This window comes from Gastrolobium bilobum, unplaced genomic scaffold (genome assembly GCF_033153095.1).
Source record: "Gastrolobium bilobum isolate Gb01-03AN ecotype WA unplaced genomic scaffold, APGP_CSIRO_Gbil_v1 utg8714, whole genome shotgun sequence".
NCBI lineage: Eukaryota > Viridiplantae > Streptophyta > Magnoliopsida > Fabales > Fabaceae > Gastrolobium > Gastrolobium bilobum.
In genome coordinates, this window is record NW_026897018.1 from 17,881 (window position 1) to 33,877 (window position 15,997).

The following is a 15,997-nucleotide window of genomic DNA, read 5'->3' on the forward strand; positions in this document are numbered from 1 at the left end:
TGTGTCAAACTCAGTCTAAATCCTTTTTCTCCTTTTTCTTTACCATTAATTGTTGTTTACCCGCATGATTAAACAAAAATTCACCATTGATATAAAGGGTTTGGCAGAGATCACTTAGCTTCAAAGCTGTTGGTGAGACATAACTCTCTGATAGTTACTGGATATTCTTTAGTGGAAGACCAACGGTCGAAGGAAAAAATAATCTTATAAAATGCTTATCTCGTCTTCTCCTAAGTTGTTGCATGTGGTTTATATGCTGATTTCATAACCCTTTACGCGCTTCCATTTAACACCTTTAAAATATGTGCTTCTTTCAAGCATAGCCATACCAATTACATTAAATATCATGTATCATCATCATGTAGGGTAAAATCCCAAATAGACATGCTCTTAATTAAAAGTTGAAATACTTTGAAATGAAACCATTTGCTTTTCGTATGCGTATATTAGGTTATTATCTTTCTTTTTTCATCGATTGTCCATCTCACGGAAATTTTTATTCTTAGAAAATAATACAAAAGGTCTTAAAAAACTTGACCAATGGAAAATTATCTTGTGCAACTTACGTACCTTCTTTGTTCAAATTTAGTTCGAAAAAATAGATAACTATAGTAGTCTAGCTAGTAATTCGATCTCTAAATTTTGAAATAATTTAGTGGAACCCAAACAATTGAATTGTTCTTGACTAAACGATTTACTTAAACACACTTAAGAAGATTAATCTAGAAACTATTTTTTTTTTCAACACTGCAATCAATATATGATATATTTGTGAATCTAGTTTCTTCATTGGGTGAATGTCATGACGTTATTTGTGAGGTCCAAATAAAGGCATATGAAGACATATATAAAATTATGTTGTACGAAACAAAAAGTAAGTACAAATACCATGTGCTAGTATCGATCTAAAACTTGCTCTTTGGCATTTTGGAAATGTAATTTTCTTTTTGTTGCATCTCCTTCATTCTTTTCCCGCTTTTGGATCATAGTGCTAAGAGTCTGATTTTTTGGTCGGTACTCGGTGGACGATGCGTGTCTCAAGTTACACCACATGGAATATTTTGTTTCATGATACACATAAATTATTAAGGTGACATAAGGAAACAATCCATGTACCAATATAAAATGTGGCAAAATTTGAGTTATTCGATCTCTTTGATTTTTGTTTTTTTATTAAAAAAAAAAACAAAATCGTCATAACAAAATCATATTTAGCAAGCATTTACAAATAATGATAATAACAAAGAAAGCGAATTAATAAATATAATTAGTGTAATTCAAGAACTAGCTTGCTGGTATATTACACAACAAATGAATTGTTTTTTGTTTTCCTTAATTATCATTGAAAGATACAACAATATTATTCTTATATGATCTTTTACATTATCCTTTAAAGAGAATAAGAAAAGGAAAATGTAAGAATAACATCTTTTTGTAAGGAAATAATATTTATGTTGAGAACTTTATTTATTATCTCTATGTTCCTTCTTCTTCTAAGGGCCCATTTGAATGAACTTTTTTTAAGCCAAAAGTATTTCTACTATAAAGTCTGTTTAGATATCTGCTTTTAAAAAAAGTAGAAGTCACCAAATAGTGGTAGCTCAGTTAGCGCATTGGAGCTAAGCAAGTGGGGTGAGAGCATGTGTTCGAATCTCCTCAGTATCACCTTTAGGAGAGGTTTAAAGCCTTAATCCTGGACCCGTCCCGAATCAAATTAGTTGCGAAGCAATGAACCGATTGGTAAATTTCTAAAAAAAAAAAAAAGTAAAAGTCACAAAAAAAAAGTAAAAAACTTGCTCTTTTTTTTTTTTAAGCTGAAAATTTTATCTTCTTAAAAAAATAGAAATCAAAAGTCAAATATTTTTTTTAAAATCAAAATATTTTTTTAAAAATTTAAATAACTTTATTTTTGTAAAAAGTACTTTTAAAATAAGTAAGATATAAAAAATATTTTTTTGAGAAGCTATCCAAACGGCCAAAGTATAGTAATTATAATAACTTTTACCACGTAAACAGTGCCTAACGATAAAATATTTTCATCATAAATAAGAAACACTAGTTACTCAGCCTGTCATTCTCTCTCCCACTAGTTAGTAACAAAGACACAAAAAACAAAAGATTGGAATTTGTAGGGTCTCCGTCCCTTGTGTGTCTTCCGTACATAATTGTTTTGGTGGCAGTTAAAATAATTAGGTAAATCATGAAGATCTTTTTAGTTTGGGCAATTTGAACCTGTAGCTTGTTTTGAATGAAGCAGCATTTCTTATATATGGTTCGACCAAATCATACAACAAATTAAAGGATTGCAAAAGGACTATCTTGAGACAGAAATTATACAAGAATTTTTCAGTTTATTGAACTATTTGAGTGTTGATAATGATGTATCTCTCATTAGTGTATCCTCAATCATATATATTCGATAAGGTAAATATTATAAAAGATAAACAATGTCTACACTTGAATTTGCATCTTTGTCTCTTCTGATGAGCGTAGAATCTGATTCACTCAATGACATGATATATGTTAAAAGAAAAATAACCAACTATATATGTTGGTTTTATAATTATGTTAGTAATTGTCTATATTGCTAATGGTGCTAGTTAGTTAATTAGAATCTTACTTCAACATCACGTTGATGATTTAGGTTTGTATCTGTAGTTGCAAGAGAGCACTTACTCATGGGCAACTCCTATCATTTTCTGCTTTGGTCTTCTTATTTTAATCAGCCACTAGATTTTGTATTCTAGTATGTTAAAGTGAATTATTGCTGCAAAGAATAAAAAAAGCATCTAACATTGATCTCAATACTATTATATATGTATATATTATGCCCTACCTCTATCCCAACCCTAGCTAGCTAGCCCCAAAACAATCCCAAGGTGCAACCCCAAATTAAGGAACTAAGCACTTGTAACTATTAGCCTCAAAACAATGGCCACCAGCTTTTCTGTTCTACTTTATAATAAAGCAAAAGCATGAATAAAAAGGAACTGAATAAATGAAAGAAAGGAAAGAGAAAGCAACATAAGCAAAGTTCCTCAACCCCATCTCTATAAAATACTGTGAGACCCCCCCCACAAGGCTTTATTATTTTCTTCAACATCTAGTAAGAAAAGCAATACAGAACTCTCAAACCTTTAGCCAAAGGCTTGTTTGGGTGCACATACAAGGAAATATCACAAAGGTGAAAGTGGAAAAGTGGAAGGGAAAAGGAGATTAAAAATTTCGTTTCTTATAGGTTATTTTGAACTTTGAAGGTATGAATTGAAATTTAATTTCCACATGAGACTTTTCTAGTGCAGCTACAGCTAGCAAATGATGGCAGGGAACCCTAACTGGTGGAGCATGCATCTACCATCTTTGAGCCCTTCCCAATATGTGCTTGGATCTTCTTCAATTCCTTTTAACTCTTTGACAGAAAATCCAGAGCCTCCTCAGTCATGGAGCCAACTGCTTTTGTAAGTAAACCCCAGTCTTTATCTCTCACATCTATGTGTTTTGTTGTTTAGCTCATTATATATGTTGTTCTACTTCTGTTACCTACAACTTCCACTGTTATTGTATATGTTTGATAAACATTTTGATAGGTTAGTTTACTTCGGTTGATCAAAGACTTAATATGCATTTTTTGGGGGTGTTGGTGCCAACTTATAAATGCATGTTATCCAAGGTTTCCTTTTTTAGCTTCTTGGTGTTGTTTTGCAGCACTGGATTACCGCGGGAAGAAGAGAGAATGGGTTTCAATCATTTTCAACCAAAAAAGTTGGAAAACTGGGATGGCCAAATACATAATCCATCTTCAAGAGTTCCTATTCATGATGTAATAAAGCAAGAAGTTTCCCGAAGTGGCAATTTGTTTGGCCATGGGAGTGAGGAATTTCAGGCTTCTGGGTCATCTTGGTCACATATGGTGCCAGTTTCTTCCCCTAGGTCCTGTGTCACTAACTTGAGTAGTAATAACATATTGGATTTCTCTTATAACAAAGCAGATCATAGGAAGAATCAACTACCTGCAGATCTAACATCTGAGGTAAGAGAGATGTTCCTTTTACTTATTCTTTTTTTCTCATCCAAACTACTACTTCTAATTAATATTATATATAAGCATATAAGTAAACGATCTGATCTTCAACGTATATATGTTGTTATTCAGATTGATTTTTCATATATCTATCTCTTTCTTTTGTGCTCTAGTGTAATAGCACATCCACTGTTGGAGTGTGTAATAAGAAGGCTAGGGTTCAACCATCTTCAAGCCAACCACCTCTGAAGGTGCGGAAGGAGAAGCTAGGTGATAGAATAACAGCTCTTCACCAGTTAGTTTCCCCGTTTGGAAAGGTAATCAAATAAACAATACATAAGAAAAACACACCATACAAAACCATAAACCATTACAATCTCTTTTGTGTAATTTGGTTTACAAGTTCACAAGAACAGTTCTAATTTTCCACCCTTCCATGATCCAAAAGTAATGTGTAACACTTTATGATCTTTTGCCATTGATTGGAATTTCACTTTTAACCTTAAAAGAAAAGAGAAAGATGACCCTTCGTGTTGTGTGATGTGCTTCTTCACTTTTGCAGACTGACACAGCTTCTGTCTTGTTAGAAGCCATTGGATATATCAAATTCCTGCAGGGTCAAATTGAGGTAATGTTTCTCCCCCACATATATATTATATACTCTGCAAGCTATTCAGAGTCAGTGAGAGCATGCAGTTAAAGTTTCACAAATATATTGATGTTTCTCTCCAAAACATTCTTTAGTCATGGGAGTTATAAAATTTTATTCTTTTTTCCCCTCCTTTGGTGCAGGCACTCAGCTCTCCTTACTTGGACAATGCATCAAAAAACATGAGGAATCAACAGTATGTGAGTACCCATTTCCCAAAGTTTCTCTCTCTCTCTTACCGAATTTATTTTTGGTAGTAGTTGCAACGGTTATATTATAATTATATATTTTAAAAATTACATAATTATAATATTAAAGTTTGAAAAATAAATAAAAAATTAAGTTTAATATTATAATTATATATTCTCCGAAATATATAGTACTTATAATATATCAATGCACTGAACGGTTGTGATAAAGAAATTTGGGACAGTGGCCAAAGTGCCGCTGTTGGAAAAAAAAAACACCAAAATGCCATGCCAACAATAAATTTTGCCAAAATGTCACGCGGCATATTTCGTTACATTGTGTAACGAAATATGTGTTCAAAATATTTCGCTACACGGTGCAGCGAAATATGCCACGTCAGAACCAAAAATGCCACGTGTCACACAGGGAGAATTTCGCTACACAATGTAGCGAAATTCTCCCTGTCTGACACGTGGCATTTTTGGTTTTGTGCATTCTGACGCGGCATATTTCGCTACACCGTGTAGCGAATTATTTGCACACATATTTTGCTACGCAGTATAGCGAAATATGTCACGTGGCATTTTGACAAAATTTACTTTTAGCGTAACATTTTGGTATGTTTTTTTTGTTCAACAGTGACACTTTTGCCACTGTTTCAAGAAATTCTCCTCTCTTACAAGAACTTTTTACGCCACAAGTTTGAGAAGGACAAAAATGACCTATATTCTATGTACTAGAATACATAGTTAATGGGAATGTTTCTTTCTTTCTTTTTTATTTTTTATTTTATTTTCCAAACAGGTACATGGAGAAAGAAATTCTGTATTTCCTGAGGAACCCGGTCAGGTATGCTTTATTGGATCCATCAATTCATTAGAATCAAATTAGGAGAGCCTCTTTACAATTATTTCAACATTTAATCCATTGAAAGAAGCCATTAAAACAACAAGGTTTCTCAGTTTTTTATAACATCCTTTAAAGCATATATGATGAGGCTGCATTGTTCATTTGAAGTCAAAGAAAGGTTCAGACTTCACAGAGAAGTGAAATTACTAATTAATACTTTTCTTTCTTTCTTTTTATTCCTATCTAGCTGTTGAATGACAATGGCCTGAAAAGAAAGGGAGCTCCAAACCAGGTATTCTTTCTTTTTTACACAAAGCCTGTCCCACTAAAAGTTTCATTAGTATTCTCCTTTACTTGACTCCTTGTTGCTTTTCAAGTTTTAAGAAGTATCACTCTAGTTAGTTACTATTAATCATCATCACCATTAGTTTCATTACAATTATGCAAAAAATGGGTATAGAAACTATCACGTTTTTTGCATGGTTCTTATTTATTTACGTATGAAAATAATAACCAGGTTGCAGAAGAAAAACCAAAGGATTTGAGGAGTAGAGGGTTGTGCTTAGTCCCTGTGTCTTGCACTCACCATGTTGGAAGCGAAAATGGGGCTGATTACTGGGCACCTGCATACGGCAGTGGATTTTAAGATGCATCAATCCTTTTTCATGTGAAGGAAATTTGCGTGGATCATCATATAACATCATGAGCAGTCAACCTATAGTAATGAAAAGGTTGATTGCTCCCGATGCTATATATATGACATTCGTGATTGAATGGGATTATATATATCCTTTGTTCATGTACCTCTCTCTAATCTAATTAGGATATATATCTTAATTATTGAGTTATTATTTAGATTCACAAAACATTAATTAATCTGTAAGTTTGGTTCTTCTAAATATGCATTTTGTGGAGTAGAAATTCTTCCTTCTTTCGTTAAGATGATTAGTGATAATTATTGATAATTTACTTTCTGCCTTTTCTTTTAAGATTGTAATCTCGATTTTCTTCCTTCCCTCCCTCCCCTGATCTAATTCTTTAATTATTTTTTTTTTCATTTTAATGCTTCAGATGTTAATGGAACTCATAGTAACGATCTTAATTGGTTATTGATGATAATATATATTAATTTCTGCGTAATAAAATAAGTTAGAGTATTTGTTTATACAGAAGTATATATATACTAAGAGAAATAAAAGAACCTGCATGAACTTTTGGAATGAACTTCTTAGAAGAAGAGTTCAAGACTTTAAGACAACTTTAACTGGTGAGGGGGAAACGATGTAAGAAAAGAAGTTAAGGCACACATCTCCAAATTCAAACCAACTAAAGATTGGATGCATAAAATTTTCATGAAGGGGAGGGAAAATTTTAATATACATCTGGCCCACTAAATTTTTTGTGCTCCTTTACCTTTTTTGGTAAAAAAAAGTATTCTTAAACCCTTATCTTTTTTTATATTTTCCTTCCCGTCCTTTTTATTTTCTGTTTTTTGCCGGGAGCATCGTACTCCCGGACCATCAAATAATCGCTCGAAGGGGAGATTGTTAATTATTCTCTAATTAAAGATGATTTTGAAACTAACAAAATTGTGAATGCTTAATGGAGCAAAAAATGGGATCAAAAGGGAAATTGAATAATATGAACATTTTGTGCTGATTATAAATAAAAATAAATATTTCATAAAACAAATAAGTAAATAATAAATAAAAGGAGAGAGTGTCATTTCAATCTCCTCCGTTGAAGATTTTTTTTTTTGGATACACGTTGAAGAAAAATTTAGTCCAAGAGGACCAAGACCATTAGAACCAACAGAGGATGGCTATAGTGGTGATATAGAAAGTAATAAAATATCATATTGTAAATCTTATTAATTTATAATCTTTAAACATAAGTTAAAACTTAGGAATGATGTCATTTTATATATATATATATATATATATATATCCACATGTTCATCGATTATCCGACTAATTTGTTAAGGGAAACTAACGTCTTACCACTTGAACCAATGATTGTTGGTGAAATGATCTCATTCTTTTTGCCAATACGTACATCTTCATCTATTACAAACATGCATTAAAAATTTAAACCTCGACTATATATCACCTTCTCATTTACTTCACGTACTTCCATTTTTTGAAATTTTGAAAAACTGTTTATAAAATATTGTTGATGACAAATTTGTACACAGATACATGCTGTAGAAGTAATCTGCTAATTAATGACGTTTAAATTTCGATACGCACTGAAGCCAGATAATTTGTACGTGAAAATAAATGGATCATGCATTGTGATGATCACCAGCTACCAGTACCATATGTTATATATATATATATATCAGTCATTTTAATATTAATTATTCATTTTTTTTTTCTGTTTTTCAATTTGTTGCGGGAAGTGTCTTTATTCATTTTTCAAATTCAGGGTATGCATATGGACCATGCACATTGCACACACACATACATACTTAATGTTGTTGTTTTGCAGAGGGAAGTTTTGTGTGGCAGAGAAGTAATCATTATAGCTATTAATATGGACCAGGAGTATTATATTTATAAATTTTTTTTTAATAAATTTATAAATTACATTATATTTTAACGGTAACACTTCATTTTACGAGCAAAAATTTGTAAATATAATTAGGATATATATTTGTTCGTTAGTAATTTCTAACTGGAAATGTGGTAATATTGAATTGAAAAGCGAGCAAGTTGTTGTCAGAAGGTCATGGCAGACATTCATGTGGATGGATGTGGACCCCATCTCACTCTCTCGGGTCATCTTAATTTGGACCACTTTTACGATTACATTACTCAAGTGCACCATGTCCCATTTCTTCCACGGTGACGCTTTCATCATCCTGACGCTGCATATTGCATCACCTCTAGAGAATAATGTATATTAATTATATATTACTTAATTCTAGCTATAGTAATTTTTTAACTACAATGTCTTTGGCAATTTTTTTTATCGAGTTAGTGTATAACGTTTCGTTCATGTTGCCTTAATTAATTCCCACTTTGGAATGTAAAGCCGATGGGGTAGTGTCTAATCTATGATTACCTTATATCCACTAACAATAAATTTATATACAATGATCTTGTATAGAATAATTAATGAATTAGTTAGATGATTAGTCTAGTACTTAGCGCGGCTCTTGATTTCATTGGTCTTATACATTCATATTTTTTTCGAAGATGACGTAGTCCAATTGAAAATCGAGATGAGAAAAAACAAAAGTAAAAAGTTTGATTGTGATTGTAATGTTTGTTTGGAAACGGGTAAAATTAAAAAACAAAAATGTTAATAAATTACATATAGTTGATGAAATTTGATCATTCACATAAAGGAGATCAGATCACCTATACATGTTTGTCAAGTAAATTGTTTGGAATAATTCTGAATATATCATTAAGTAATATATACTCATTTGGTTCTCAGGTTGATTATTGCTGCAAAAGCTGATGAAATGAAAAAGTGTTTTAGAACTATTTATGTACAATCGGAAAAGTAAGTATACGAAACTGAGTATTGTGTATATAAAAATAAAAATACTAATAGCCACACCAATACCACAATTTTCCTTCCACATGTTTGCCTCAATTTATTACTTCATGTCTCATATTTTTATGATGCATGTTTTATATATGGGTTTAATAAGTGTACAGTGACTGGATGTAATATTTGGTCCAGTTCACTAAGTTAGTTCTTTCGGCGAGAACACAGTTATAATAAATATTATAACTATGTTCTTTCGAGAAAACACCGTTATAATGTTTTGTACACTATGTTCTCAAGGAAGAACTTAGTGCACCGGTTATTTTCATTTTTTCCTTTATATATTGCTCCATGTCTCACTTTTTTTTCATCCATGTTAAGTGTTAACTATATATAATGGATTTGGTACGCAGTTATTGGTGGCAGAATCTGCGTGAAAAAACTTAAACAGTACCGGAAACATTGGCATTTATTTTGCAAAAGGGATGCTTAATAGTTAGGGTGCATATGTAGGTTGGTTTTCTTCATTGTTGGCTGAGCTTAAACCTTGAAGGGTGTAACCAAAACAATAGGCATATAAGGTGAAGAAGGGTGCACTTTTTGTGAAAAGGGAAGTCGTGGGAGAGGGTACGTGTACTTACTGTTATTGAGTTGTCAACTACAATCTTCAGTTCTCTTTTTATTTTATTTTATATAAATTTCCTTGTCATCCCTTCAAACTTGCACTTTGTTCAGGTACTCTTTACAACACTGTTCGAAGGGTTTTCGTTTTATCCTTTAACATAACACAACAAACTTTCCTACACTCACAACATTTTGTGGGTCCCACACCTTTTAAAACAAAAAAATAAATAAAAAATTAAGGCACGCAAAACGAATCTCTATAACATTACACAATCATTTTTCCTACAACATAACTCTTATAAAACCCTTATTTGAATCATTAGATAATAAAAGTTCTAGGTAAATTTTGTGAGAATTTCTGAAAAGTCAAGATAACACATTAAATCTAAAGGGCTTGTTTAAGAGTTAGTTTTAAAAGAGAAAGGAAAATAAAGAAAATGTTTTATTAATCTCTTTCCTTGCTTCTGAGTTTAAAAAAGTGAAACGAAAGATTTAAATTTTTTCACAAAAACCTTCAAAACTTTGCCTATTTTTAAAATTAAAATTTTCCTAATCTGGAGGGTTTTAACTTCCAAACGAACGAATTTCCCTTCCTTCCTCTTTTTCTCTCTTGAATTTGTTTTCTTCCCTCCAAATTCCCAAACAAGCCAAAAAGAACAAATTGACGACAATGGATAAATCATGTTGAATAATTGGTAAATGGTTAATTAATGTTATGATTCTGTTAATTGCTTACTGTTAACTAATTCTTTTTCGAGGTTTGTTATTTTGATTTGGGTTAACTTTTGGGAAGTATTGTTAAATGTTTGATATTTTGTTGTAATCATTGGATAATATCATTAAAAAAAAAAAAAAAGCCCAAAGGACAAACATGGCTTTGATGTCTGTATTACTATGTGTAACTGCCTCCTGTTTTAATTTATCTTGGGCCACAGGCCCGCTGTATAACATAAAGAGTTTAGGGGAAAAGTAACAAATAATCTTCTGAAGTCTCCTAAATATCCAACAAAAAATATAAAATAAAGTTACTTATCCTTGAATCCATTCTTTGAAATGGTATGTATTAAATATTTTATTAATTATTGGTTATTAAAAAAAATATAGTATCTTTTGGATACTCAACAAAAATTACGGAGCTCATTTTAGTCTTTAAGAAAAAAAAGATCGACTTGTGATCCATCTAAAATTAAAAATAAATTTAATTAGTCAAAATCGTGGTCCCAAATTCAAAGAAGAATCATATTAGTCCCTCAAAAAGATTAACATAGGACCATGAGTCAATTTTTTTCCCTAAAAAATTAAATTGGTTCCCATAATATATTTTATTAATTATTGGTTATTAAAAAAAAATAGTATCTTTTGGATACTCCACAAAAATTACGGAGCTCATTTTAGTCTTTAAGAAGAAAAAAAATCGACTTGAGATCCATCTAAAATTCAAAATAGATTTAATTAGTCAAAATCGTGGTCCCAAATTCAAAGAAGAATCATATTAGTCTCTCAAAAAGATTAACATAGGACCACGAGTCAATTTTTTCCCCTAAAAAATTAAATTGATTCCCATAATATTTGTTGAGATCCAAAAATAATTTATTCTTAAAAAAATTAAACATTCATTATAAATAAATGGAATAACCCAGGAAATTACATCTTGTATTTGGACACAGAAAAAAGTTATCGAACGATGATATGGGCCACCATGGTAGTAGACCCATCATAAAGAAGAGCACAATATATTTTAAACTAACCTTAATATATATCGTGAACCACGAGCTATTTCTTAATTATTATTTTCTATCTGCGTGATTCTTTTTCGGCTTAAAGGTGACGTGCACAATGCTCCTTCGGAACATCAAGGCTCCACCCGTTCAACACCATTGAATTTTTAAAATTTTGATCAACGGCTGGAACTTTGTACACGTAACTCGTTCAACATGTTATTACGTAATGATTCAATATCTATTTTTTAATTGACGACATTTGCTTAATTTCTTCTCTCTTTAGTATTTCCAAGCGATGTGGTTTCGTGTTTCTTGAAGCACTCTTATAGTATTGAAGATTTATGTTCTTTTCTTTTCTCATGGAAGGTAGTATATTTTATGTTAGAGATATAATAAGTGATGGGGCTTATCAATTATTGAAAATAAAAAATAACAATGATTTTGATATCTCACAACGTGATAAAGCATCTCATATTATATAAAAAAATATTTTTTCAAAATTTATTGTAGTAAAATAAAAAAAATTCAAAAATCTCTCGCGGTTTACTCTCTTATCATTTATATCCTTATTTTTTTTATCAATTACACTTTTATGATTTTTCCATCCAATTTTATCTTTAACACCAATAATAATTGAGTTAATTTGCTCAGTTTACTCCTATTTTACTTACATAAAAAATTATTAATTAATCTGATATAAAGATTCAGTTTTTTCATTCAACATTCAGTTTCACTCTCAGGTTGAAAGTTTGTCATTTACATACTGCATCATTAGTAGAAAAAATAGTTTTAGTTTGACCCAGTTAATATTTTTAGGTTTCTTTTTTGTTGTTGCTGCAAATAATTTTTTTGCAACAATCGATAATAACTATGTATTTCTTGGAATACATAATTATAATTTTAAACTTATTTTTTTTCTTCAAAAATTACCTGCTGACGTAAAAAGAGAACAAATAAATAAATTTCTGATTATAATTATATATTCTTAAAAATACATAATTATAATCGATTGCTGCATAAATATATTTATCATGTAGGTTTCTGAAATTAGAAATAGCCTAAATGTTAATGTTGTGAATGTTGCTGCAGAAGAGATAAAATTTGGTTTCCTTTCTTTCTTTTTTCAAAATTAAAAATAAAATTCTGATGTTGCAGCAATTTTCTTTTTCTTTTTCAGATCAAGCATTCTTTTTTTTTTGGAGGTTAAACATTCTTTCAAATTAACAAGTTAGTTAAATTACTAAATGTATTAAAATTGGATTTGAATGAAAAAATCTTAAGAGGATAATTGATAAGAAAATAAATAGGAATGTAAGTAATAAAAAAATAAATCATAGGGTTTTAAAAACTTTAAAAAAAAAAAATACTTAACTATATTAATTTTACCTATTGTTTTATGCTCTTTTATATTTAATGTCAAATTAATCCCATTCATTTTTACTTTGAATAAAGAGTATATAATGCAGCCTTGTCAAGTGATACAAGTGGCTAATTCTTGGTTATAAAAAATGATTGGTCCAGTGTTTTTTCTTCTTTACAGCGCACAATTCCACTGGATCGTCCACTTGTTATGACCATGAAATCCATTATCGTCCCGATTTATGGCTCTGCAGTTTCTGTCCCGGTTTTCATTCAGAGTACAAATGTTCATACGTTGGACTTCGTCGGAAAAAAAAAATGTCGAAGTTGTCGTCGATGAATGAAAATAATAAGGAAGTTAAGAAGAAAAATAAAAAATTAAATTAAATTGCAATTGGGTATAATCAGCTTTCAGGGATGGAAGGAACTCTAAAGAATAGTGCACCAATTCCGACACAAGATACGGAATATGATATCACATGATATATCAATACGTTAATTTAAATTTTTTGATATGTTAGAACATGTTTTAATATTAAATAATATTTTTAATATATATAATATAGTTTACATTTAATATATAAAGTAGCTCATAATAAAACATATATAATTAATCAAATATTGAATTTCATAACATAAAATAATTTTCCATATCTTGTTAATTTTTTATTTCAAATTCTATAATAGAAAATATTTTATTCATAAATAATTTTTCATATTTAATTAAAAAGATAAAATAAAATAAAAGTTGGATCTTAAAAAAAATGTCAAAAAACATTAATTGTTTATCGAAAAATATTGACCGCATGCCATATGCGTATCGGAATATGTAAGTATCAAACATGTATTTTTTATCAAAAAAAAATGTCGATGCTTCCTTCGAATTCGTCAAAGAAAGAGTGGATCCCTGCCTCTCAATCTGTCATTATATCTAGGGTTGGCAAAATGGGCCAACCCGGCCTAACCCGCATATAACCCGAAAAAAATGAGTCGTGTTAGGGTTGACTTGAAAAAAAAAGAGTCAGTAAACCCAACCCAACCCGACTCGAGTTGGGTTAGGGTTAGCTCGCGGGTTGGCTAAAAAATATGGCTCGTGGGTTGACTTGAAAAAATAGATTGTGAGTTGGCTCGCAGATTGGCTCATTTTCAGCCTGTTTAAATAAATCTGTAGTATTAATGCACCAGCTATGTGGCTTCCATCAGCTTAAACAAAGATTTACAAAATGAGAAATAAAAGCAAAATATTCTAGTTTCGAATTTTCTTCATAACAAATTTGCACCAACGTCAAGAAATAATCAGAACAACTTGCTACCAAGTGGGTAAGATATTTGAACCAAACAGAGCCAGCATATCCTAATAATATAAAAGAGTAAATACCATTTTCGATCCTCAGCAAATTTTACGATGCCCGCTTTAGTCCTTAGCAAATAAAAAGGCTATTCGTGGTCCCTAAGAAATTCAAAGTGGACACATTTAATCCTTTTGGGACTATTGTGGGTCTTTTTTGAATTTGTGAGGGATCACGATTTCAACTAAATGAGTCCATTTTGAATTTTTTGGGGACCTTGAATAGCCTTTTTATTTACTAGGGTCTAAAGCAGACATCATGAAATTTGCTGAGGATCAAAAAGGGTATTTACTCAATATAAAAATAGTAGGGAAGTGAGAAGATTAGGGACTTAGGTTTAGAGAAGGAATAAAGACAATAACAACATGTGTGAGTTTTGTCTATTTTTTATATTATATTTTATACTTTTTATAAAAAAAAATTCAACCCGCAAGTTGGCTCATTTAACCTGCGAATTGGCTCAATTTTTTTAGTTAGCTCAGGTCAGGTTGACAGCTCATTTTTGTTAACCCAACCCGGCTCATTTTTTTACGGGTTACAAGCCAACTCGACGAATTGCCTCATTTTTGCCAACCCTAATTATATCCCTAAAAGTGAAAAGAATTACAATTCCCATTCCTCCGATCTCAAATATTCTTGATCACAAGACCTATAATTATCACTGTAAATAAGATCAAGAGAGAATTGTTGGATAAATGAGTTTTACTAGGAATTTTCTGAAATTAAGGCCTATTGAAATAAGGAGCTATTTTTAATTTATTTTTAAAAATAAGGGTCTATTTGTAATATCATGGTATTGGTAACCTATTGTAACAGCTACAATAATTGAGCATCGATGCTCAAATTTTTTTGCATGTATTGTTGACGTGTCCGCGGCGAATAGTGTGTTTGATCCTTGAAAGTTGAAAACTGTGTACAGTACATACTAGTGGCCAATGTGAACGGAAAATAATTTTATGGTCTGGAGTCTGGTCCATTGCATAGTTTTGTGCTTCCCCTCACCCTCATTTTTTATTTTGCCCCTTTTTAAGCCATTTTTCATTTTGCCTACCTATAATATTAGGGGATCACATGATCCAAGACCGTGGAAATAAGTCTCAATGTGAACATACCCAGCTGGATCCTTGTGAAATTCTGTCATTTTAATATTGGGTTCACATTGACATCTAAGTACCTATCTACTCATAACTAACAAAATAAAGCATTTGTTAAAAAAAAAAACAAAATAAAGCATATTCTTTTTTCATTTAAAAAATACTAACAAAAAAGAAAGGGGACAGTCAAATGAATATTGTTTTAATTAAAAAAATACACTGAATATAAATTTAGTTCTTTAGGATAAATTGTATCAATTTAGTCTTTTTAAATTTGAGCATTGTAATGATATCTTAATATTTAAATATGAATGGTGAGCACTGGAATGGTTTGATACAAATTTTGAATATTTAAATATTACGACCCAATATTATCATACTAATTAACCTATATATGATACTAAGTAGAACCCAACACAAAATCATATAAACCTTCTCCATGGCAAAGTTCAAGATGTGGAAGTCGACGAACCATATGAGAAAATGAAATTATTGGGACCAAACAAAACACCCTTATCGTCGTAGAGATAAGTGCACTAACAGAGTCTTCACTAAGTTGAACAGCCCAGAAATTCATTACTCAATATGTTATCTTTAAACTTTTGAAAATCGTCGTAGAGATAAGTACACTAACAGAGTCT

General features: G+C 30.8%; 1 protein-coding gene across 1 annotated transcript; it reads left to right on the forward strand.

Moving 5' to 3' along the window:
• Positions 1 to 2,967: 2,967 nt before the first annotated feature.
• LOC133303449 (transcription factor bHLH68-like) lies at positions 2,968 to 6,586 on the forward strand. Its single transcript, XM_061503358.1, has 8 exons — positions 2,968 to 3,458; positions 3,706 to 4,030; positions 4,195 to 4,338; positions 4,584 to 4,649; positions 4,814 to 4,870; positions 5,664 to 5,708; positions 5,956 to 6,000; positions 6,226 to 6,586. The coding sequence occupies exons 1-8, from the start codon at positions 3,316 to 3,318 to the stop codon at positions 6,352 to 6,354; spliced, it is 954 nt and encodes a 317-aa protein (XP_061359342.1). The 5' UTR covers positions 2,968 to 3,315; the 3' UTR covers positions 6,355 to 6,586.
• Positions 6,587 to 15,997: the final 9,411 nt, after the last annotated feature.